This window comes from Rhea americana, unplaced genomic scaffold (assembly GCF_003343005.1).
Source record: "Rhea americana isolate MKP2758 unplaced genomic scaffold, rheAme1 scaffold_220, whole genome shotgun sequence".
NCBI classification, from domain to species: Eukaryota; Metazoa; Chordata; class Aves; order Rheiformes; family Rheidae; genus Rhea; species Rhea americana.
The window spans coordinates 453,066-477,473 of NW_028186330.1; the positions used below are offsets into that span (position 1 = coordinate 453,066).

Sequence of the window (24,408 nt, forward strand, 5' to 3'; positions counted from 1 at the left end):
AGTATCTTAGAAATGTCTAAATCTATAAACTTCCCGGGGGTAAGAAACARGGCCTCAGAATGAAGTTGGGTAAGATTTGTTTGCAAGACAGAAATGGAGCATATTTGAGACASTGCAGTTCTCTATACAAAGGTCTAAGTTCCTTTGGATTCCTAACAGTTTGGTGGGCTCAGTTTTAAGTTGTCCACAGATCTGAACTAGAGGAAGAATTATCAATGCTAAACAAGAGTTGGCTTGGTGCTTAAGGATTGAATGGGTTTTAAAAGTTGAGTGACACTATTGCAACAAATTTAGATTAAGCTGTCTGGACAAGTATAGAATTAGTTTAAGATTTTAATATCCATTTTACATATGAGAACAACTTTTAGAAGCTTACATGCTAGAAAACCCTGGTTGTCAAATAATAATGGACTACATGTTATAGCTTTATAGCTGAGAGGAAAATGCCCAATTCAAGTTAAAGCTCAAACATCATCTTCCTTAAAATGCCTTTTCTAATCTGTTTACAAAAGACTTTGGTTCTGCCAATGACAGGGAAATTGAGGACTTTTCCAGCATAGGAACGTACTTCTTTAGTTGAGACAAACAAGTTGCAGTGGAATGTGTTCATGGTCAGTATCAGCAAGTATAACATAACTTAGTAATGTCAAGATGAGTATGCACTGGGAGATATTTGAGAAAATGGATGTCACTAAAAATTCCTGGCTAATAAATTTTAGTGGTGTTGGGTGAATGTGAAAGTAGGCTTTCTTAATGGTAAAGTTGTGTTTACTTAAATGTAAACATGATTTTCCGTGTTTAAAAATGATTAAAAGTTCATGACTGGAGTCAGAAGAGCAGTGTAAAATGGTACAGGTTTTGATTACAGTAGCATGCTGTTTCTTTTTGTAAGACCTACAGCTAGACATTTGCTGTACCCACAGCAAGCCCTTGTGCAGATAAGACAACGTGAAGGCAACAAATGACCTTGGGCCTGCTGCCAACTTTAACCTTATCAGTCTTGGGGGGAGGGGAGATTCCTTTTTCACTCCTATTGGAAGTTGCATGGGGTAACAACCCTCCAAAGTCTATGCTGCAGGATTGCACAGGGATTCTTATGCTCGTATGCGAACTAGATGGATTGCATACCTACAGTAGTTAATTACGACAGCAGCAGAGCTAGTTTGCATGTGTCATTAGTTTTTAGTTTATACCTCAGGCAGTTATAAGCTATTTAGAATAATTGAACTTTACCTGAGGTTTTAATGAAACTGGACCACATTGTAGAGCATTGCTAGATGTTCATTTCTTGGGACCACAGAAATCATGGTGGAATATCGCTCCGTGTGCCTTTCTGCGCAGGAGTGCGCAGAAGCACTGACAGGCTGTCTGCTCCCACTAACCCCCCGCCTCTTCCTGCCCATGATAGTTGTGAAATACTCACTGGGGTTGGGCATTGGGCCTGCAGGGGGGTAGGCAAAGAATTAGAAATGCTTGTTCTACAAATTACCTGGTATATGGGATGAAGCAAATCACAGTACTTGTCTTAGTAAGTTTTCCCCATCAGCAAAATGAGGATATTGCTGCTGCAAAACTTCTGTTAAGTATGTGGTTGAGGTTTGCTTGGTAGTGTGCATGCTATTTTTGAAGATGAAGTGCTGTTTTGTTCATGATATTAAGTTGGGAGCCAGCCATGGTGATACATAATCAAGACAGAAATGTTTTTGCCTTAATTTTTGAGTCACATATGCCCTTCTATGGAAATCCTCCTGACCTCAAAGGCTCTTTCAGAGATTTTTGAGTTTGTTTTGAGGCTCTGATATTATACAAAGAGTCATGTAAAAGTCTCTTGGGAAATAGAGAGGCAGTTCTTCCTGTTCTGAATGGTCTATATTTAATAGTGGTTGAAGTTTTACTCATTGATAAGAAAGCATAGCAACTGTCTCATGCCCAGTGCAATATCTTGTTTCTGTAGAGAACAAATTTTCCCYCTAGAGCTTTATTTTAACATGTAAATATATATGAGATTGCATCCTAAAATACAGGGTAAACTGTAGACTCTTGCTCTGACATACTAGGTGGCTTTGTTAGACAGTGACTTGTTTTATATGCGGAGTTTGACTTGGAAGTGGTGAAAGCTAATGCAGCTTTTAAGTACTATAAAAGTGCTTTTTAAGAAGGATTGAAGGTACGTAATTCTTGACCCACAGAAGGGAGGTGATCGATGAGTTAAGCTGAAGGGTAGTTGATGCTCTGTGTCTGTATATATGGGGAGTGAAATCTGAGTCAGATATGGTGAGCAGTCATGCAAGTTGACCTTGGAATGTTTACAAAAAAGAAAAAAAATGGTCATTAAATGTGGGATAATGAGATAAGGGAAAAGCACTTGAGGCATAACGCATGATAAAAAGCCATGGAGTTTCTTTAGGATGGTTTTAGTATTTTATTGGAGGTGAATATGAGATACAATTCATTTTCATTACTGTAGGAGCCAAGATGTCTACCAATGCAGCATTTGTAGGGTCTTCTGACCATTGTGTATCTCTATAAACCTGCTGTTTAAAAACAAACAATCAAACAAAGGGAAACGAAAAAGCTCTCAGCCTTCTCTCTGCATGGCGATAGCGCCTAGCTGTTTGGGTCAGGAGACGCCTAGCTGTTTGGGTCAGGAGACGTCCTCCCCCCCGCTAGTTTGGGTCAGGAGACGCCTAGCTGTTTGGGTCAGGAGACGTCCTCCTCCGGGTTAGACTGGCAAAATATGAAACAAAGAGATTCCTTACTGAAGAGCATGTTTTGGGATGAATCTGGCAGGTTGTTGGCTCCAAGGCAAATGGGGACTATCCTTGTGAAATTTGTTAAAGGCACTGCAGGAGTGAAAGCCTCCTTTCTTAGAGTGAGCAGGAGCACTCTGTGATCACAGCGCTGATGACTTTGCCCTGAAAAGATGTCCTTTCAAGTAGGCTGTTCTCAGACCATTTACATTCCCCAGGGTCTGGTGTCTCCCAGAGGTTTGGTGGTACAGCTGTGCTGGCACACTTCCTAATGTACTTGTAATGGCAAAAAACCCACTTTCTCTGAAGGAAGTTTATTCTGTTTTGACAAGTGAGATGAAATGTAGCCGTAAAAGCATTCTTAGGCATTTATACTGGGCTAGAAATACAGATATTTTAACAGGAAAAAAAGCTGAAACATGGAGTCATTTCTAGTGAACTGATGTCAACAACCTTTCTTTGTATTTCAGGCAAATATACAGCTGTATATATACCGAGTGGGGACAGTGAATTCAGGACGTTAACATCAGATATTGCACGTCTCAACTCTGGCCTGACTTCAGGCCTTTTTAGGTTTGTGCTGTACAAACATAGTTGGCTCAGACCCTGACCAATACCTCTCACTAGTCGTTGTGAACATAGAGGAAAAGAAGAAACACATTTGTGCTGTGAGTTATCTAGGTAAACACTTGTGGCTTCAGATCTATGAGGTAAAAGACAAAACTTTAGTGCCATGGGTTAAATATATACTTAGTGCCATGGGCTTTTACATAGGTATGGAAGAGGCTTCAGGGCAAATCTATCCTAAAAATGTTCATGGATAAAATATTATCAGTATATGGTTGCAATCCCTCTGGAGAATGGGAATCAAAAATGAAGCTCTTAGTACAAGCCTTTCCTGTTTGCAAGCTGTATGTTGGACTTTCATCCATAACTACGGTTAGCGTTAAGAATGTGTAGTTCTGCAAACCCATCAGAAAACAGTAACAAGCTTCATTTATTTTTTACTACTGAAAAGTTAAAATATTTTTAGATAGCTGTGCAGTCTTGAAGCTACAAGGCCACTGCTGTGGCCTTTGCTTTAAGCTGTATATTTTTCAGATAGGAAAACAAACTCCATGCTTGTTTGTTTCTTTTCCTAATTGGATGTTCCTCAAGTCCATTAAATAGCTAAGAAAAGGTTGTGGAGTGCCATCCAAAATACGTTGTGGTTCCAAGGAAAATCATTTTGAATTTTGTAAAGAGGGGCATAAAAGCAAAAGATAATATTGCAGTGCTGCATTATTTATGGTGCCTGTAACTATGAAAAGTCTTCTTACGGTGTTAAGACAGCTTCAAGATGAACTGGAATGAGACATTTCTGTAACTGTAATGTCTTGTATTGTCTATAAAAAAGCCAGAACCAAACTGGGGCCTGTTTTAAGCTCAGATAATGAAGGAAAAAGGAGAAGAAAAAAAAATCAAAGCTCATAGTTTAATAAATCATGCAAAATCTGTAGGAAAAAAACAATTCTGTTGTAATTTAATGTCAGTTCTGCACTTAAATTCTTCGCCACAGTGCTGCATTGTAATAATAAACGTCAGTCATCACTGTCTTTGAACTTATAAGCTGTGATAAGCACTAGAGTATTTATTTCTGCCTTTATGTAAACACTGTGCTGCAAGTGGTTCCTGACAGCACTTCAGTAGAAGCAGGCTGTGTCATATGAGGATACTTCAGAAATGCAGGATTTCAAAGCTGCTGACATTCTTGCGCTGAGGATGCAGAAGTTTGCAGCACACTTAAAGCCAAGAAGCTTCAAGGGGAAGATCAGTTTGCATTTGTTAATTTATCCAAGTCCCTTTGTGCCCATTAAATGGACAAGCTTCTGTCAAGCTAGTTGTATTTTCAGCTAAAACAGATTTAAAGTGGGGCAAGATGGCTAAACATAAGAAAACCAAAATACAGCATTAAAGATTTCACTAAATTTGGAGTTCTTAACAGCATGCAGCTGAGTAAACAATTAAGCTATATAAGATACTACTCACCAAAGCAATTAGTATGTGATTTCATTAATATTAGTGTCACAGGAACAATTTTTCTCCAAATCAAATTGTGGGCAATTTGTGACATGTATAATGTGAGGTTAGAAGCAGTGCAATATTATAGTATGTTATAGCACCACTATCCGAGTGGATTCTTAACTGCACAAGAACATATTTTAAGCTTGCTCTATTAGAAGTGTTAACAAGAAATAAATCCACATTGCTTGCGAGTATATATATGCATGCACATGCACTTGTAAATATTTATGTGTTTGTACTCAGGTTGATACATAAAAATGCTTCATGGGAATGCTAATTTTTTGTCGGAATTCAACTTTGCAATGCAGTTGTAAAGTTGCTATTATTTGACCAAAAAAAAGATGAATCATTCCTTTTGCCTCGGTCTTTGTGGTTCTGCCTTAAGTTGTTGAAAACCCCTGGCAAGCTAGAGCATATTCAAGTGTTCCAAGTCCCTCTGAAATCTAAAGTGCTGGAGATGAAGGGTTTCTGTATAGTTTGCAACTCAGTGACAAGTGGACTATGAGCCTACGGTAAACAGCAAGTCATGGGCAGCTTGTACCTTCAAGAATAACCGTAGATGTTCCTCAGAAAATCGTGATGAGTTTTAGAGATTAGGTAGAAGACACAGACATCAGAAGAAGACAGGTCACCCTCCAAGGCTGAAGTAACATACCATTGAATGCACGTTTCCTCCGTTAAATAACTGAAGCACTTAAAGCTACTACTTGCTCACTAACTGATGCTGCTGCCACAGAGATTAACATGAATCAATAGAAATCCTTTGGAGTTCTAAGGTTTTGAAGCTGAAGGTTTACAGGTACATTTTGGCCTACCTTACAACTCTGTTCTCATCACGTGTTACCTCTTTCTAGGTCTCAGTCTTTCTAGGGCTAGGTCAGTAAATACTCTGGCATCTTTTTGGCCGAGGAGCCAGTCTTTGGCAGTTTTTTGGGTTGTATTTCAGACTGGAAACAGGGCTAGGTGAGTGAATCGTGTAATCTCATGCGAGTGTTGATGCATCTTGGAGCAGGGGGTATCTTGGTGCTTGTAGAAAAAGCCCCCTCGGCAAGGGCTGCCTGTTCGTGCTATGTTTGGCCGATGTCCCCAGCCTGGTGGGAGGCAGACTGGGGCAAAGAGACGTAGAGAACGTAGGAAATAATTGTACGTTAGCGGAGTAACCCTGCAGGGTAAGGTTTATTCAGTTCCCAGCTTCTAGCACTGTTCCATAGGCCCGCAAGAAGGGGAGTCTAGGCAAGGGTTTTTGGATCCCTACCCAGGACTGTGTAAAAACTGACAAGACTGGGAAGAGTAGCAGAGGGATTTTTCAAAGAAACAGAATATCCTAAGGGACTGAACTGGACGTCTTTTAAGATCAGACATATGGTTCTAATAAGGAAAGGTGGAACATGACTGGCAAGTTCACTTTGACTCAATAAAGCTATGATGAACTTTTTAGGTAGYGTACCTGTGGTGGTAGCTTTTAGGTGAATCTCATCCTAACATATTTTCACTTGTGTGGCTTGCCTGCAGTATATTAAATGGTGAAGATTTGTGTTTGGAAAAGATGATTTAAAAAGGAAACGATTTGATAAGTCTAGAAGAAGAATAAATGCTTTTCTGTCTTTCTTAGGCCTAGATAAATTTAGGCTAATGTGATTGCTCTTCATGGAAGATTATAGAGTGATAAATTCAAATTACTTTTTCTTTTGCAAGGTTAGTCTCCAGCGATTGATTGTAAGCAGTTCATATCAATTAAATAGTATGCTAATGTTTGTACAGTGTGATACAAGAGTAGGAGAAGTGTTGAACCATCAAGGAAGCCTTATTATGATTCTATTCTATATTATTCCCTGCATCTCTCTTTTGGTTTGGCATTTTTGCTTTTTGTGTTCTCCATATCTGTAGACCTGGTTTCAGCCTCTGTTCAGGGTTTTTTGCTTTTTAAAAAAGTCAGTTAATAGGAGATCTTGGAGTCAGCGTTTCTCCAGCGGTGGAGAAACGTGCTGCAGAGCTTTTATAAATGACTACTCCAAGAAGTCTTTACTCCTTTATGAGGGTTTGGTTTCTGCATCTGCACAGTAGAATATGGATGCATTCAGCAGCGGATTCACACAGCCATTTGGGATGCGATTTCAGCAATATGTTCTGCCATCTGTGAAGCCGTGTGACAGGACTGTGGTGTTCCCTCGTAATACAGCAGAAAGGATTGCATTTTATTGCAGCAGTAATTCTTAACAAATTATCCACCCTAATCATTTTGTCTCCTTTGCTGGCAGAGCTGGAGGAGAGGCTCTTGTTCTGCACCTGAAGGGATTACTTGACTTCTGAAATGAAAAATAGACTCGTGTGAAAGGAGTGCCTAAAATAGGCAGTTTGAGGACAAAGTATCTATGTTCAAGTGGAACTAAATGCCTACTCCCAAACTCTTTTCCTTTAGAAGGACACACACACAAAAAAAAAAGTAAAGAAAAGTTATATTGAGCTGCTGCCAAGGAAAGAAGAGAACATCTGATTGCAGCCTTCTTCACCTATGAGGTGAAGTTAAAATAGTGAAGTGAAGTTAAAATAGTGAAACTTGTTCTTTGTTATTTGTCAGTTGCCAGTTTTGAAGGTCTCAATCCAGAGTTCTTGGAAGGCTTTTTGATGTAGCTGTAGCAGACTTAAATTGCAAACAGCTCTCTTGCAGTTTACTTTTTTGAAAATATCTGACCAAAATTAAAGTTGGAATTAATACTAAACTATTAAGGCAAGTGATAAATGAACCCCAAAGCTGAAGAATTTTTCATACAGCTACAGTCCTGTTAACTAGGTGTTTTGACTAGAAGTACCTTCAGATGTGATATATTCCTGTTGTCTTCTTGGTAAGTACACGTGTCATAGCTAGGTAACTATTATGTGCTGAAAATGCAATCCTTAATTAATTCAGAGGAATAGTTGATTCGTTGGTTGTTTTGGGCAACTTTTAGAACTTGTATTGCATTCTCTTAAACACGCTTTCAAGGCCATCAATAAAACTGTTCAAAGGGAATTTTGAAAACTTATATTTTAAAGTAGGTAGAATTAAAGGTTAGCCCAGGTATCAAGTAATGAGGTACACCTAATTTAATAGCAGTGACTTTTCGGCATCGGCTCTCAAGATCCATCGCTTCTTGAGGAGAAAAGCTAACGGAATACCTAATTAGCTTTATCCAGCTACCTTGCACTTAAGAGCTTTATTTAAATTATAATGAATTCACTTTGAAGTGCAACTGGTCTAACACTTAAGATCCAGGAAACATGGACGCGTACAGTGTGCTGGCTGCCAGGTTGGGAGCGTCGAATCCTTCCCGGGGCAGAGATGTAACAGCCCTCGCCTTGCTGGTGGCTCGGCAGCCAGCGAGGTGCTGCAGGCTTTGGTTGCGGCCGAGCAGGGGCAGGTTACTGAGGTTACGCACGCGGTTTCCTGGAGCTGCGATCGTGCTTGGGCTTTCTTGGCAGGGCTGAAGTGACTAATCCATGCAGTGTATTTATATCGATTTGTAAGGATTGTTCAACTGGGATTATTCAGCTGGGTGTTACTATGTTTAATCAGGGAAAGAGGACACAGATTCCTTGAAGAAAAGCAGTAGATTCTTTGACCATGTTTATAACTTTGCCTCTAGTAGCTTAAGACTTTGGTGAGATGTGCTAGCCTGAGCTTTTGGTCTATCTAAATTTTTTAACTCTTTTTTGGACACTGGCTTATTTGTCAGCATTTTTGATTTGCATTCTGTTTAGTTTTTTCCTCTGACACAGCCAATAAGAAAAGGATATTTAAATAAAACCTAAGCATTATGAATTTTATATATATATATATATATATATATATATATATATATATATATATATAGGGAAGTAATGGAATAAATTTTAAACATAATGTTTTCCATTCATGTAAGCATAAGGCAAGCATGGAGTACAGAATCTTAATAAATATTCACATAAAACCTGACCTTTGCTTTGTGAAATCACAGCTCACACTGATACAAGATACTCTTCTAAAGTCATTCATCTCTGAATATGACTTTTTAATATAAGATGAGATCTGCTGAGCATTTATCATGTGGCCAGCAGACAGTATTTCAGTTCATCCATCTGTTGCTATCCAATACTGTGCTTCCTAATTTCTGACCAGAAGTGCCTTAACAGATCAGTCGGCTAACACTGTTCTCATTCTCTGTAAAGTGAAAAAAAGTGCCCAATTTTTTTCATTCTTGTTGTAGACTAGCGAAGCTAAGAGCAAATCTTCCCATTTTGTTGCTCCATTGGGTTTGTCTGGTGTTACCCCAACTACTTTTCTTGAGGGATGATTGACAGTCCTTCTCTAATCATAATTTTAGAGTGTAATGGAGCAGCTTTTCTTCCCAGTTTTACTGCAGGACACCTAAATAAAGGCATCGAGTTAACCTCAGCAGGAAGATAAGACACAAATAGAGAATTTTTAGATTTCTGTCTGTCTGTGTCTCTCTCTGTTCTCCCATCCTCTTCCCACCAGGGGTTGGGGGGCAGGTGCATGGCTATTAGTCGTATTACTTGTACAGTTGTGACTTAGGTTTTTAAGTTTCCCTCTGCTGAGTTTCCCGTTCTATTGAGACAATCAATCTGGTCTGCTCACCCTATCTGTGAAGTTCTCTCTTGACGTACCTGCTCTGTCTTTCTCCAGGGTTTTCTAAGGATTAGTCTCTTCTGACTCCAGGTTTGGTCTTCGAAAGAATACCCCCTTCTTGCCTGCATAGTACTTGTAAGCATCACTTCTCCTGTCAGTCAATGTTATCTTTTTATCCTCTGTGTAATTGAGGCTGTTCTACCTGTCCTTAAAAACCCAGCCAAACAAAATCTTTCCTGTTGTGGTCTTTTGCAGTCTTTTTTTTCCTTAAACTAACACAAAAAGTAGGTGATATGGTGCAGGGGAACCACTGAGCCTAATATTCGTGGAAAAAATGCAGATCTGTTACCAGCTTCTTGAAAATGGATCTTCTGACTTGATTTTGTAATCATCCCAAGAATGGCAATTTCCCAGAGGACTGCTTAAACTCAGATTCTACTTTCAGTGGTCTGTTTACTCAGTATTTACTATAAAGCGTTGTTTCTGCAAACACTGGCTGTGCAAAGAGCAATTCAATTTATGTTCCTATGCCGGGGCAGGGTGGGAGGACACGTGTTTTGTATGTGGGTATGGAAAGGGGACTGGCCAGGACTTATATATTTTATCTTAACTCTTATACTTGTAATGAAGCTTTATATACATACATATATATATATATATATATACACACATACATGTGTGCATGATCAGCATTTTAGACATTTTAGATGTTTTTCTTGCAGTTCAAACCTCTCTCTCGTAGCCACATCATAAGTACTTCAACATTTGTACTTGAGAATCAGGTGAGGACGCAGTGATGGTAGCTGTGACCCACTGGGAACAATCACCTATCCAGACAACGGATGAAAGTGTACTCCAGAAAAAGGCCAACATGACTCATTACAATTCTTGGATGAGAAATAGCAGTGTGCATTGAGGTTTAGCTGGAGGACACTCAGAGGAGCTTCTGAATGTTGTCTGTGAATAGTTTCAGCTTCATCAAAAAGAGAAACTGTTAAAATCTTTATCAAAGACATGCTTTACCTTAGTGGTTGGTTTGTCTGTAGAACTAAACAAACAAACGAGCCCTCTGAATCATCTTCTCTCCATCCCCCATGCYGGCCTACGGCATGCCTAGCTTTTGTTGTCTTTGTTCTCTGTGGTGRCAAGTTACTGGGCATATGAAATGGGCAAATGCTGAATTTTTCATCGACTAACCCTCCATTTTTTGCCATCAGAATTCTTGAAACTTGTTTTATGTGATGAAGACTAGTATGAACATACACCTGCATTATTTCCTTCTGTAGGACACCTATAACCAATTGTTCCTGTCCTTGTTAAAGCTTTGATTTTCAATAACATCTTTCATATATAGCTTACTCTTATAGTTGCTACCTAGCAACATCAATTTTGTTCAACTTAGTTTGTGTTCTATTTCAGGATACCTATAAGATGTGTTTCAAGAATGTTACTGGAGTCCAACCACGAACCTTTAGTTCAGAGAGTGAATTCTCTCCAGTACCTGTAATTAATGCACTTACATTTTGTGTTAGCCTTCCCAGCCGTGTTGGCAGAAATTAGAGTAGATGCATGTGGGATTTAAACATTCCCCAGAGATTACTGGAGGAGTTGCAGGTTCCCTCTTGTCTTGTCTATGTGGCATTTCAGTGTACTCAGACATTGTAGATGCCTAAATAAATCTCATGCTGCTTCTCAGACGAACATCTCTGCTTTTTGCCTGTCCTTCACAGCACGGTCCATTTAGTGTTTTRGAAGTCTTGTGATGTTTTGTGGGCTAACAACCGTAGTTCTAGGATAAACTAGAGGATTTCATTGCAGCTGATGAATGTCGGAAAGGAAAGGAGAGGAAAGGACAAGACTCGTCTCTTAGGCACAGGACAGCTCTATAAAGTATTAGTATGTTCTAGAATTTCAGGGTTGTCACTTACAGTTCAGCATGTAGCCACTGTGAACTTGATGGTGCCTATAGGAGACAAAACAGGAGACGGCATCTCCACAGAAGTCACTGTGGGTTTTTTGTGAAGTTGTAAGAAATCTGTCTGGTATCATCCAACTTCTGCTGTACTTTTCTTTCTGAAGATGTAGCAACTGTCAAGCCCTCAATGCTACAACAGTGTTTGGAGGGATGTTGGTAGGGCAGGAGGATTGCAAGTTTGAATAAGAAATTGTTTGAAACAAGTTGAAAGAGATGCTGGAGAGAAGCGAGACGTTTGTGCATATATATAATGTAGTTGCAAGTTTAAAGAGAGGAGGGAACAGAGGAAGTTGAGTGTTACCTAGATGGACATCTTTCTGCAGATTAAATTATGTCTTGTTAGCAGTAGTAAGTATCTTTTAGAGACAGAATTTCTATAAAAAAATGGAAAAAGCATTTGGATATTGCTAGAAGAACAGGCTGTTAATACTACCACGCTTTTCTTTTGCAAAGGATCTACTTAAAAAGAATTATCTTGTAGAAGAAAAGGAGGTTTTTGTGGTAATTGCTGTGGTAATCCTTACCTGGGATGTTACTTTTGATCATGAAACATGAGATTTCTGTGATACCAAAAAGCTTGCAAAACGATGAGATCACCAGTATGAATCAGAATAACTTATTCTGCAAGTTTGGAGAACTCAAACAGGATGTTGAGCTGGATACTGCAATTATTTTAGCTGCCTAGTCCTTCTGTTCGTTCTAATATAAATGTATTTCTCCTGCATTACCTAGAATTCACACAGTGTTTCACCGCATAATGTGTGCAGAATGCCAGGACACATGCAAYAGTTTGTCCTTTTCGCTCATTGCTTCCATCTGTTGCCTGGCGGGTTAATTAATGCACGTGCAAGGGCCTTTTAAACACTTCAGTATCATACTTTGTTTAGCTAAACTTGAGTGAAATCTTGTATTGGTTACATCTGAGCTTCCTTGTTTCATCAAGCAGGATTTCTAATGTGCTGCAGTGAGCCTGATCTTGGGGAACTGCTTACCTGACTCAGGTGTGTCAGAGAGTTGATCTATGCCTGCCTTGCTGTGATACTGAACATTGGTTCACCCTCCRTGGGGTTTCGTATGGTATCAGACTTGCAGGTAGTGACAGAAGAGTGGTATAGCCTTTGTATAAAGGTTCTGCTGAGTCCCTAATAACATTCACAACAGTCTTTTCTGTGAACTAGTACAGGGTATAAGGCTAAAAATTAAATTCCAAAGTGGCCAAGCAAGAAGGAAATTATTTATGCAGGTATGTATTCAGTTTTAAAAAGCCTCTTAAATCGCAGCTTGCTTTTAGTCCTCCAGTGTTTTTCATGGTATTCCCTATGAGCTGCACACCGTATGTAAAAAGGAAGGGTCTTTGCTGGGCTGCCATTTAGAGAAATAAAACGTAACCTGGTCTCTAAACCAAAGCGAGGATTCTTTCCACGTTCAGCCTTTTTTAGTAAACAAAAGTTCTGCAGTGTAATGAGTCCCTTGACAGCCATGGAAATACCTGCTTTATTCAGGAAGTTGACACAGATGAAACAGAACAGAACTCATTTCAGGATTATACTGTTTTAGAGTAAGTGGGATCTTGCTCATTCCTGTTAGCTGAGGTGACACATCGAGACCAACAACAACTCAAAATAAGTAAATAAAGTAGGATTTAGGGGGCTGGAGAAGGGGAAGAGGCAGAAGGACAAAAAGGACTTAGAAGGCTTTTGGTTAAGCACAGATTAAAGTTTACTCAGGCCTAGTTGAGTGGTTATCATCCCCTCTTCTGGTATGCTCAAAAAATTTAAATGGTATTCAAATTCAGTGCTWTTATTTTTGCAGATCACAACTGCATAGCTCACTAGCTCAACTTTCTTGCCTTGAATAGAACTTCTAACAATTTTTTTGTAACTAAAATCATGATTTTTTTTTTACTGTACCAAAAATATTGCTTGCAACATCCAGGAGAACTGTGTTTGTGAACAAAGCCAAAGTTTAACAGATTGTGGGCAAAGCAGCAAAATGAAGTTCAAATAGCTGCCAGTGCACTTTGGTTCTAGTTTGGGAAAGAAAAAGGCATGCCAGCATTACTCACTGCCATGCTAAGTGTTTTCTTATGGTGTAAGAATACAGAACTGCTAGTACCCTCTCCACCAACAAAACCTTAACCACTAAAAAACTACAAAAAAACCCCAAAAGAATAAACAAAAAACAACTGGTAAATGGAAGTGTGTTAGTGCTAGGCTTTGCTAATGCAAATTCCTTTAAAAACAACATCAAAAAGTGAAATGATGCTTGCATATTTATGGAATAGAAGTGATAAGCTGGCCTCTGAGCAGCTGGATTCAGGGGGGAAAAGCAGACCTCAAATATCCACTGTCATATGCCTTGATTTTATTGCAGAATTTCATGCACATTAAGGAAAATAGCCTTTAGTATTCCTGCAGWGTATAGCTGTAAGATAGCTGGAGAAAGCGACTCCTTGGCTACCTGCAACTCCRCTTGCTTGCAAAGGAAATTCTTCCTGGTCAGCTGCAAAATTCATATGGGCTTGCTTCAAGGACCAGCATGACACCACTGTGGCTCAGATCTCAAGGCAAATTTGCTGTTAACTAGCTAGCCTGCTCAAAATCTGTTCCAGTTAGCTCTTTTTCCACTGGAGGATGATCTTGCTGGAGACTGGATTGTGCTGGAAAAATACTTTGAAGGATTGTAGTGTGTCTGAAGCTTCCTTTTGAACCATGTAACTGCAAATGGCTAAAGTGGATCAGAAATCCCGTGGATGGCTTACTTGATTTTTATTTATTTAAGTTCTATAGAGAGCCATCAGAAGTAACAAACTGTATTACTTGTCAGGCTGAGACATCTGCTGGCACCTCCAAGGTAGTCTACAGCAGTGAGGTTTTCTATTGCAACATGCTGAAATATCTCCAAAATATATTGCTATTTAGTAGTAAATGCCATAGCATAGAGATGAACCTGTATGAAGTTTGAGATTGTGTGCTTTATCTTCAAAAAGCTTAAGGATATGGGTTCCTGTAAAAGTTTTATAGAAAGACTGAGGGCCATGTTTGGCAATGCTGCACCCATGGAGAAAGGGAACTGCCAAACAGAGGAGTGAAATTACATTGTGAACTTCAGTGCAATATGCTGTATACACCATATGCGCTATCAGCACCTATCACAGTGGAAGCTGAAGTTGTGTGTAATTGATATGCTTAAAAGCTTGCTAATGGAAATTCAATGGCTTAAACTGTGTAGTTGATTTCCKTAGTATTTTGCCTGAAGGACTCATTTTATGCATATTAGATTTCATATTGAACCTTTGTGCCTATTTGATTTTTCAGGGATAGCTTGAGCTGACTCTTAATTATTCCTCCTGTGTCACAATCATCTGGAAACTTAATGATCTTACCCATTGATAGCTTTGTCTAAGTTAATAAATTAACACCCCCAGGGACAAAACCATGCTGACTTCCACAGAACATACACCTTTAGTTTCTTCTCTTTCTGCTTTTGACTCTSCTAGACAGTTGTTAGTTGCTGTAATTTACCACTTCACTTTGTGGCCAAGGTCTTTCCTCTTTGTGTCCTTCATCCAGCACCTGAGTTTTTACTTGACAGCCATCAGGTTCTTCTCTTAATGCAACTGACATCTTAAAGTTTGCTCTTCTGATACTTTAGATAAATGATAAAATTCAGAAGCCTTGTAATTTAGCCTCTCCCTCTTTGTACTCCTACTCTTGTGGTTGCCATGTGATTGCTCAAGAACTGTTTTAGATATRGATATATGTTCTCCAAACAGGATAMGAGTCTGGAGGATGGAACGAAACTTAAATTTCAACTCTGTCCCAAGATCCCTAAAAATAGCAGGAAAATTATCATAGACTTTGTCCAAGCAAAGCAAAGTCCAGGTTACTGAAAAATGCATGAACTAGCAAACACATAGAGAAGATGGTGCAGCCTAGTGAGGATCTGTCTTAGCAGTTGGCTAGTAACTATTAAGTACAGCAACTGAGGGAAATAACAAATGAAAGGAAGAAACCCTTCCCTCCCCCCCCCCCCCGCCTTGTCCTCCAGATCTAGGAATATCATAAGTGCACATTCAGTGAAGCCTAAGTGACTAATATTTTATTAAAGTACCTCCTGACTTTCAGTAAGGAGCATAGGATGTTGAGTCATTAAATAGCTCACAAGCATATGAAGCAAATCTTTGATTTATCCAATACCCTGAACTATGGTCATCAGTATCCCAAACAAATGCAGTGTAAATGCAGTGTTCAGACCCTTTTATGATTATTGAGGCATGTTATTGGTGGATAGAATAAAGTAGTGCTGTTTCAGATGGGATCCTCCAGAAAGGTKATAGCACTATAAAAGCCATTTATGGTATCTCAGAAATAGCCTTGTAATTGGTGACTGAAATGTGACAAACCGAATAGCTGCTTCTGGTGGCTTGAAAATTGTAATGCTTGTTTATCTAGAAAATGAGGCAAAAGAATTGGTGTCAGAAGCTTTTTGGAGTAAGAAGCATATTTTAGCTGCATAGTGCTGTGTAAATGTTTGTTAGCTCAGTTGGTTGGCTCTACTTTCCATCCATCTGTGTCACGAGTCGTTTTGAAAGATGCGAGGTTTTTAGAGCGCAATGGTATCTTTTCCTAAGCCAATTGATGTAGCTGGAAAATGTGGGCAAATTTTTGTATACACAAAGCTGTCTTGGATCTAAAGGAGTTGTTTAGCCAGTCGGCATGAAGTAACCAGAAGCAGATATCCACGTGTGTGTGTCTGTTAGTGTATTGAACTTCTGATACGGAATGACGTGACTTGCGGCTAGGGAGTGATTGCGATACTTTGAAGGGCTGGAGGGTGGTTATTTCAAAGGACTTGCAAAGTTTTGTTGTCTTGCAAAGTAATTATGATAGTCAACGAGGAATGACTTAACAAGAGGTAGGTATTTACTGTAGGTAAAATATAGAAGGGTGGGTGCGTGTCTTGGGGATTGATGTTTCTCCAACCACCCGCACCACATTGCTGATGCATTTATGTTAGGCTCTCTAAGGCAGAGGTCTCTTTATTGCATTGAAAATGTAAGCATGAAAAAGTTTTTATAAAATCCCTGTAATGACAGTTAAAAGCTTGTATTGCCCTTCAAAATATTTTGTCTCAAAAATATGCAAAAAAGATTTTTAAAAACCTATGATAGACTTCCAGCTTGTACAACAGAAGTGCTTTTTCTTTCCACCTACTGACTTATGTGACAGTATCTTTTTTTCTTCTGTCCCTAAATTACTGGATCTGGCACTCARTGTTTATCATACTGTTCAACAATCTGAACTTGACACATTAACAAGCTAAATTGAGATATTACKAAGTGATATACATTTGAAATGTGTGTCAGCACAGTGGTGTTTCGTGTTCACATTGATGTTATTAAAAATTCTGCAGAATATTAGTGATTAATTAGTAAGTCCTATGGTAAAACATTTCATTCATCTTTTCACCAAGGAAACCAAAATAAACTCAGCTATCACTAGCGTGATATTAATTTGGCTTTCTTAAAAGTTATTACATGCATTTTTCTGCTATTGAGTAAATATTTTCTGTAATAAAAAATTTGCACTGTAAAAATATAACCGTAGAGTATGTGATAATTTTCCAGAAACTTAATCTTCAGTCTTTCCCAACTGCTTCTATCTGTGACTTCAAATATATTATGCTGCCTTCATTTTGTCTTTCAGATGATGATGTGGACCTAGAAGCCTTGGTAAATGACATGAATTCCTCATTTGAGAGTTTGTACTCTACGTGCAGTATGCAGTCAGAAACCACTCCGCTCCTTCAAAATGGTCAGCTTAACCGCAGTCAGTTGCCAACCTCAGGATCAAGCTCATTGCAGCCCACGTCTCCAAGGCAGAAGGTGCAGCGGTCTCAGCCAGTACGCATTATGGCAGTCAGGTAGGAACAAGGGACTTTCTTCTATTTGGTTAAAATTTTCTTGAGCTAGCTTTAACAAGATAAATTTTTTAAGTCTTATATCAGCTTCAGTGAAGCCCTAGTAGTGTTACAGTGGACTTAGGCATAGCAAAACGTTTGCCAGGTAAGTGGAGAACATATTTCCTTGTGTTTTGTAAAATGTAAACATGTTTGCATTTTTACTATTTTTTGTCAATGTTTGGTATATTTCTAGTGGCAGATATACATAGAAGCATTACTATTATGAATTTGCTGAAATATTGTCCGTGTTTGGATTTATTTCCAAATCTTTAAAACTTTTCAATCAGCCATGGTACTTACTAACTGCTTCTTGATTTTATAAAGTGTAGTGAATCACGTAGATAGATGAGGTTGCGTTCAGGTGGTCTCGGTGCATAAAAATGCATCATAGTTCTTTAACTATTCTTCCTAGAGCACTTTCAGTTCCTTCACGTGAGGACATTACAAAAAAAAAGCATATAAATTGTCTCACTCGTATCATGATGGGGACTTGAACTCAAGCTTCAAGTGGAACACTCCTGGTAGTGATTGGAGACTCTATACATGATGGTCAGGTTCTTAAAATCTTCTTTTAAAGTGACAGGAAGAAAGGAGTTCTTGGCAATCCGAGTAGATAAATTGCTTGAGTCAGATATATTTGTAGTTTTTCTTTTGTTTTGATTAATGGTGGCTTCTCCAAAAGAAGTGGGAATAAATAATCATAGAAAAATAGATGTCTAAGAGTTGCTCCTGATTCTTTACACTGATATATTTCCTGTAGGAGGAATTCTTTAGATAGGCAGCTCTCTATAAGTATGCAGTAACTGTGATAAAACTGAGTCAGCTAATGACATAGTGATGTTTTTACCAGTATTTCAAATTTAACTTTGAATGGGCTGTACGAGAAAATGCACTCTCTGGAGTGCTATAACTCTACATGTTTTGTAAAAGTTTCAGTGAACGCATTTCTAAAATGTTTTTGGCATTTCAAAATGTCATAACTTTTTTTTGGAAAACACTTTGACTTTTTGAACTCTCTACTTCCATAAGCCCTAGAACATCATGTATTTATCATTAAAGAGAATAATAGCAAAACTTGTACTCTGGGTTATTTAGCCCCCTCTCCGGTACAGGGGAATGACTATTTCTTTGTCCAGAGCCAGAACAGAATAGTTGATTGTGGTGATTCACTTTAGAGTACAGGCTTATTTATATCTCAGTAATGTGGTAAATGATATACTGCAGCAGTTTAGGCAGAGTGGAATACACTAGTGAAATTTCATTTTAAGAAAGCCATGCCTTTCTAATTGTACTGAATCTTTAATTCTACTTCTTATAATGAGGGTTGGCGCAAGCACCTAGTCAAAAACGTGCAATACAGATGGCTGTTTATTAACTGATTACCAATACCTTAAATTTACTGTACTGAAGAAAAATGGCACCATTCTTTATCTTACACTGTACAGAACTGCCAGCAAGAAAAAWTAAGCAGATTAGTCATTTGCACAGTTCATTTTTGTGACTGGAACCTGCTATTATGGCAACAAACAAATCAATAGAGCTGATTCTTGGAATAACGTGGAAATTAAATTGTGGAATCTGTGGAGCAGATTTCACACCGTTGGCTGAAGAAGAGTCTGTTGACTGAACGCAGTAGGATGAAGAATATGAAAAAATGAGAACTATGCTTAGTTTTTAATGGTTCCCCTATCCCAAATCCAGGAGTTGACTGACTTTGGAGACTTTTGTGGATTGCCACTAGRTGGCGGATTCTGCAAAGGAGTGTGGATAGGCCTGATGTGAACAGTCACGTAGTATATCCTCAGTGCTAGTTCAYTAGCAATAAGAAAACTTAAAGCAATGCGTGTGTGTATGCATTCATGAATAGGTCTCATACCTTTCCAATATCTTTACATATCTTTTCTGCGGTAACTGGTAGGCTTTMATTTTCTTTTGTTGGAGAAGGCAAACTGGGACTTTGAACTGTCCTACTTGAAGTTGTGAGATCTGTCTTGGGAARTGTGTGTAGAACTTGTCTGAACTATAACATTACAACTAGCATARGCTAGGAGGATGTAATTGTTACTGTTCTAGCTGAGTCTTTGCCTTTCCATCCCTCCAGGAAGTGCTGAGTTGCTTAGAAATGGTATCTCATATTGGTCATCSTAATGACTTTACTCATACATTTGTTTGCAGGTCCGTGTGGTTTGGCTCTAAATTACTGCAGTTGTGTCCTCCTCTTTTATATCAGTTTGGAAGAGCTTAACTGATTTTCTGGCACACACACAGCATAAGCTTGTAAGCTAGCCCTTATTACAGAGGGTATAGACTGCTATTTCTATTTATTTTATGTGCACGATTACCTCAGTTATTCACCCAAGTAACCAAGTTATAAGCAATAAAACAAGCGCATATGCGTGACTGGTCATTTTGCACAGGCAATTACCTAATTTGTGCTTGCAGTTGCTGTAATCGTAAGGTAGTTGCTTAGCTAAAGAGTGATTTTGATTCCTCTTCTTCAGTATGAACATATCTAACGGTGGGGCAGGAGATCCGAGTAGGATGGTGCTGGTTTGCTCCTCTTGATGCTTAGTTCTTCTATGTTTGTAGACGCCTACAGGAGGAAGAACAGCAATTTAGAACATCGTCTTTGCCAGCCATACCAAATCCATTTCCAGAACTCTGTAGTCCTGCAAGTTCTCCAGTGCTGGCCCCTGGATCTTTACCTCCGAGTCAACCTGCTAGTAAGCATGTGAGTATGGAACAAAGCTGTGTGTCAAACATTCACATTCAAACCCATAGTGGACTGTGTCATTTTGAAGGCAGAAAGAAAATTTCAGGATAACTAGAAACRTTTTTAAACTTTATCCGTGATTAGAGCAGCACTGGCAACCAGATATTGCTTGCAACCGGGATTTAGGGCTACGAAGATGATCAGAGGGCTGGAGCACCTGCCCTATGAGCATGGCTGCAAGAGCTGGGCCTCTTCAGCCTGAGGAAGAGAAGACTGAGGGGGGATCTTATCAATGTGTATAAGTACCTGAAGGGAGGGTGTCAAGGGGACAGGGACAAACTCTTTTCAGTTGTCCCGTGTGACAGGACAAGAGGCAATGGGCACAACTTCCTGAAGCACAGGAAGTTCCGCCTGACTGTGAGGGGGAATTTCCTCACTGTGAGAGTGACAGAGCACTGGACCAGGTTGCCCAGAGAGGTTGTGGAGTCGTCTTCTCTGGAGMTCTTCAAGGCCCACCTGGATGCAACCCTGTCTACCATGCTCTAGGTGACCCTGCTGAGTGGGGAGGTTGGACTAGATGATCTCCAGAGGTCCCTTCCAACCTTACTGATTCTATGATTCTATGATTCAAATCTGTAAAAGATTTGTAAGGATAAAGTGTTTTTGTGAGAATAAAGCAGGTCTTTTTCAGGTAACACACGTTTGTTGTGAATGAAGCAATAGTGCCTAATATCTTTTGGATTTCATTACCTAAGGTAATAACTTGTTATTTCTGAAGTCGGGATGATTGGCTTGGGGTTGGAGCAGCATCTAGGTATATTATACTGCATATTCTATGTGCCTGCTTCTGGTTTAAATTCATTGTCTCTGCAAGTAACTGTCTGCTTTCTTGAGACATAGTGCCACTTTATTTTGCATTTTTTCATGAAACTTCTCCAAAAGTAAAATACTCCTAGAGCATGCAGCTGTGCAGGTCTCCTTGTAATAGCACTGAAGAGCAGAATATCCCATGAAAAGCTGGCTCAGTGGCTCTTTTTAAGAGAGCTTTACCGTGAAGATAGCCCAGTGGAGCACTCCCATGGTTCAGGGTGATAAGCATCTCCGTGACACTTTGAAGAGTTGTTCTTCTCCATTCCTCTCAACTCTCTGAGACAGAACCATCTCGCTTGCTTTGTATTAATCCTCGAACACATTTAAAGACTGAGGTTGGGCTCAAAAGCTTTATTTTGTGAACTGTACTGAAACACACTGGGATGAAAAGATACTAACTGTTGGCTCAGAAAGGATTTGAGGATTTGAACTAGAGTACCCAAAGGTGTGGAGACATTTGGTATCACTCTGCTGAATTAGCCTGTACGTTGCTGCTGTGGCCACTCTGATTGATAAACGGTGGAGGTGGGCAGTTCACCTGCATGCAGTAGACCGTGATGGGCGTCCTCGCACCTTCTCTCGTGTTACACCTCTCTAAAAATAGCTGTCTGCTTTCTTGAAAGATGCCATGCATCTTCATTGGTTTTAYTGTACTTCTCATGTACCTCAACACGTAATGGCTAACAGGCCCCCGATCTGACGCCTGGGTAAGCGCTGAGATGAGCTGCTTTGCCGGGGAGTGGTGCTTGGAGTTGAAGGAGGCAAAATCCTGGGGACCTGTCTTGTGACTCCTGGTGCTTGCAAACAGAGCAACAACATCACTGCCTTCTTGAGACTAACTACAGTTACTGGCGAAACTACACTTATCTTTCCCAGTATTCCACTAGTTCAGGGRTTATTTGCTCTTTAGCTTTAAGTTTTAATAAAATTAGCCAAAATGCAACCCAAAAGATTGTTCTGTAAAGCTTTATGAATCCTAAATGATCTGTGCATCAGATTTTGATCAAATTCAGAAACTAGTGGTTTAAGAATACTTAAATATAAAAATTTAAAAAATCCTTTAACGTATGTAAAAAGATTACTGTAAAGATAGAAAAAAATAGATTTTTTTCTAAATTATATTTTTTTTGTAATCTATTTAATTTTAACATGAAAAATTATGACAAGCCTTTGCAAGGCCTAAAATGAAATCATTATTTATATAGAGTAGATACGCTTGCTGCTGAAGTTTTCAGTCAAAGACAAGCCATTGTAGTGGTAAAAATTGTAGGGTAGGAAATGAACCCGAGTGTGTTAGAAAATAATGGCTTCTTCCATAGATGTAAAGACACTGTTCGTTTCAGCTTATCAGCTGACTGGCAGCGGATGAGAAACACTGTGGCTCGGGCTGAGGGAAGTGTAGGGAAGCATTCTTCTCCTCTGTAATGAAAGAGCAAAGAAAGAAACAAAAGTGAAAGAAGATCCTCTAGTTTTAAAATGTCGATGGACAAAAGTAACAATAAAGGGGTAAGCTCGTGTTCTTCATGAGGACAAGCTTTACTTTTGTTTAATACGTCAATTTTAAATGTGAGGTGTTTGTGAATAATAATAAATATGYCTATTCAGCTTCTTCATAGATGTGGCACTTAGTTATATTTAATCCAGTTCCATTCAATAGTCTGCTAAACATCAAGAATAAAAACCGAGACAATTAGGAAATGTTATCATCATTCCACTTTCTTCCAGTTTAAAAAAAAAATGTAAAGATTGGGAATTTGAATAAATTATTTTCGGATATGCTCTTGCTTGGATAAATGTCCATRGATATAATCTAAACTCTTAGTTAACAAAGTCCATGATGAGTTTAGTTAAAGAACTGCAACAGCACATTTTAATGGCTGGCATTTCATTTAGTGAAAATTGGCTGTATTTTGAAAAGTATAAATGAAAACTCTGAACTCAGAATGTTAAAAGCAAACCAAGATGAAACAAAATGATGCTTAATTTAGGGGTGTCTGCTTGCAGAGTATAAAGTAAGGAATTAAAACTGCAGATTGGAATGAGCCAATTCTGATTACAGGGCATATACAAGGTGTTAGTGAAAAGTCATTCCCTTYGTGCCTGTGGACCCTGTGGGAGTAAACAGGCGAATAGCAGCTCCAGTCTGTACTGCTAGAAGCTGTTCCCTAGCAGCTGTAACCAGAAATGGTAACATGCACATGGCTGCGAAGAAATGTTACCCGTTTGCTCAACCGGACTTGAGAAGGAACCAAGATTCTAGAAAAGAAAGGATTTTTCTTTTTTTTCTTCTGATTGTATGAAAAAAAATGGGGTCACCAGGGAGTTAGAATGCGTGATATGGCTTTATAAGAAATGAGGTGTCATTAGTATTGCTGCTCATAGAACGACTCACTCTCATTTTTGAGTGACTTTTAAACACAACCCTGCAATGATAAAAAGCTTTTAGCGGTAATGCAAGGGAAATTTAAAGATCCAGTCCTGTGATACACAGAAGGCTCTCATGTAAAATTGCCCTGTCTTGGGTGTAAAGAAATAAAATTCTGTTAAGTAAAATAAAATTAAAAGTTATTTCTGGTATGTTGTTCCATATAGGAGTGGGTTGTATGTGTGAATGAAAGAGTTAATAAATAAATGAGCTTCCAGGCTGTAAGTTTATCTGCATGAATCTTGTGATAAAAATGAAAATAAAACTGATGTTTTCTGCTTTTACTGGCACAACTTTATTAGCATAGCTGAAGCCTGAGACTTATTTTTTGTCAAGGCAGTTCTGATCTGTTTCCTCAATTCTTTTTTTTCTTCCAGTTGCCACTGCTTTTTTTCAACAAGTGGTTTGCAATATTGCTTATATGCTGCTCTGCATTTGTTTCGCGTTCTTTCTTTGCCCAGCTACAAAGGGTGTTGATTTTTTTGATTTTTCAAAAGGGAAAAATCTTAAATTAGCCGAGAAACTGCTTATTTGTCCATTTTTTTCGTGATGCCTTCTTGATATTTCACTGGTAAAGCAGATAAAATTAGCTGTAATAAGCCATTCTCGCTTTTTTGCAGTAGGTACRGTTTTTGTTTTCTCATGAAGATAAACCATTCTCTTCATTTTACCCAGAAAAATGCACACTTCAAGGATCAGTTCATTTTTTTCTGAGGTCTGCCAGGTGACCGTACTGATTTCAACTCAGCAGGAAGCAGCATGCCACCTCTAGCTGTGCTGCCAGTCAGACACTGAACACTGCTTTTAACGCTGGTGCTTGCACAGCCGCTGCCTCCCCGAAGACTGAGAGAACGGTGAGAAATAAGGAGCCCTCTATAGAAAACAAAAGACAGGCATTTCTGGGACTATAGCAAAGTCCAGGCCAAATCTACCTGCGGTCCAGGTCTCCRATACGATCTGCTGCTTTTGTAGTCTTTGCTTGTATACTGTGTTGATCGGCTTTCTTCAAAACTAAAAACATATGTTGACAAATGGGGATAA

At 39.0% G+C, this 24,408-nt stretch overlaps 1 protein-coding gene across 3 annotated transcripts in view; it reads left to right on the forward strand.

Moving 5' to 3' along the window:
• GRB10 (growth factor receptor bound protein 10) overlaps positions 1–24,408 on the forward strand; it is a 152,780-nt gene that overhangs the window by 75,651 nt on the left and 52,721 nt on the right. For all 3 annotated transcript variants that reach the window (XM_085305465.1, XM_085305463.1, XM_085305462.1), the window contains 2 exons: positions 17,104–17,320; positions 19,949–20,090. In XM_085305465.1, coding sequence (XP_085161591.1) covers positions 17,104–17,320; positions 19,949–20,090 — 359 coding nt within the window. The remainder of the gene's footprint in view (positions 1–17,103; positions 17,321–19,948; positions 20,091–24,408) is intronic.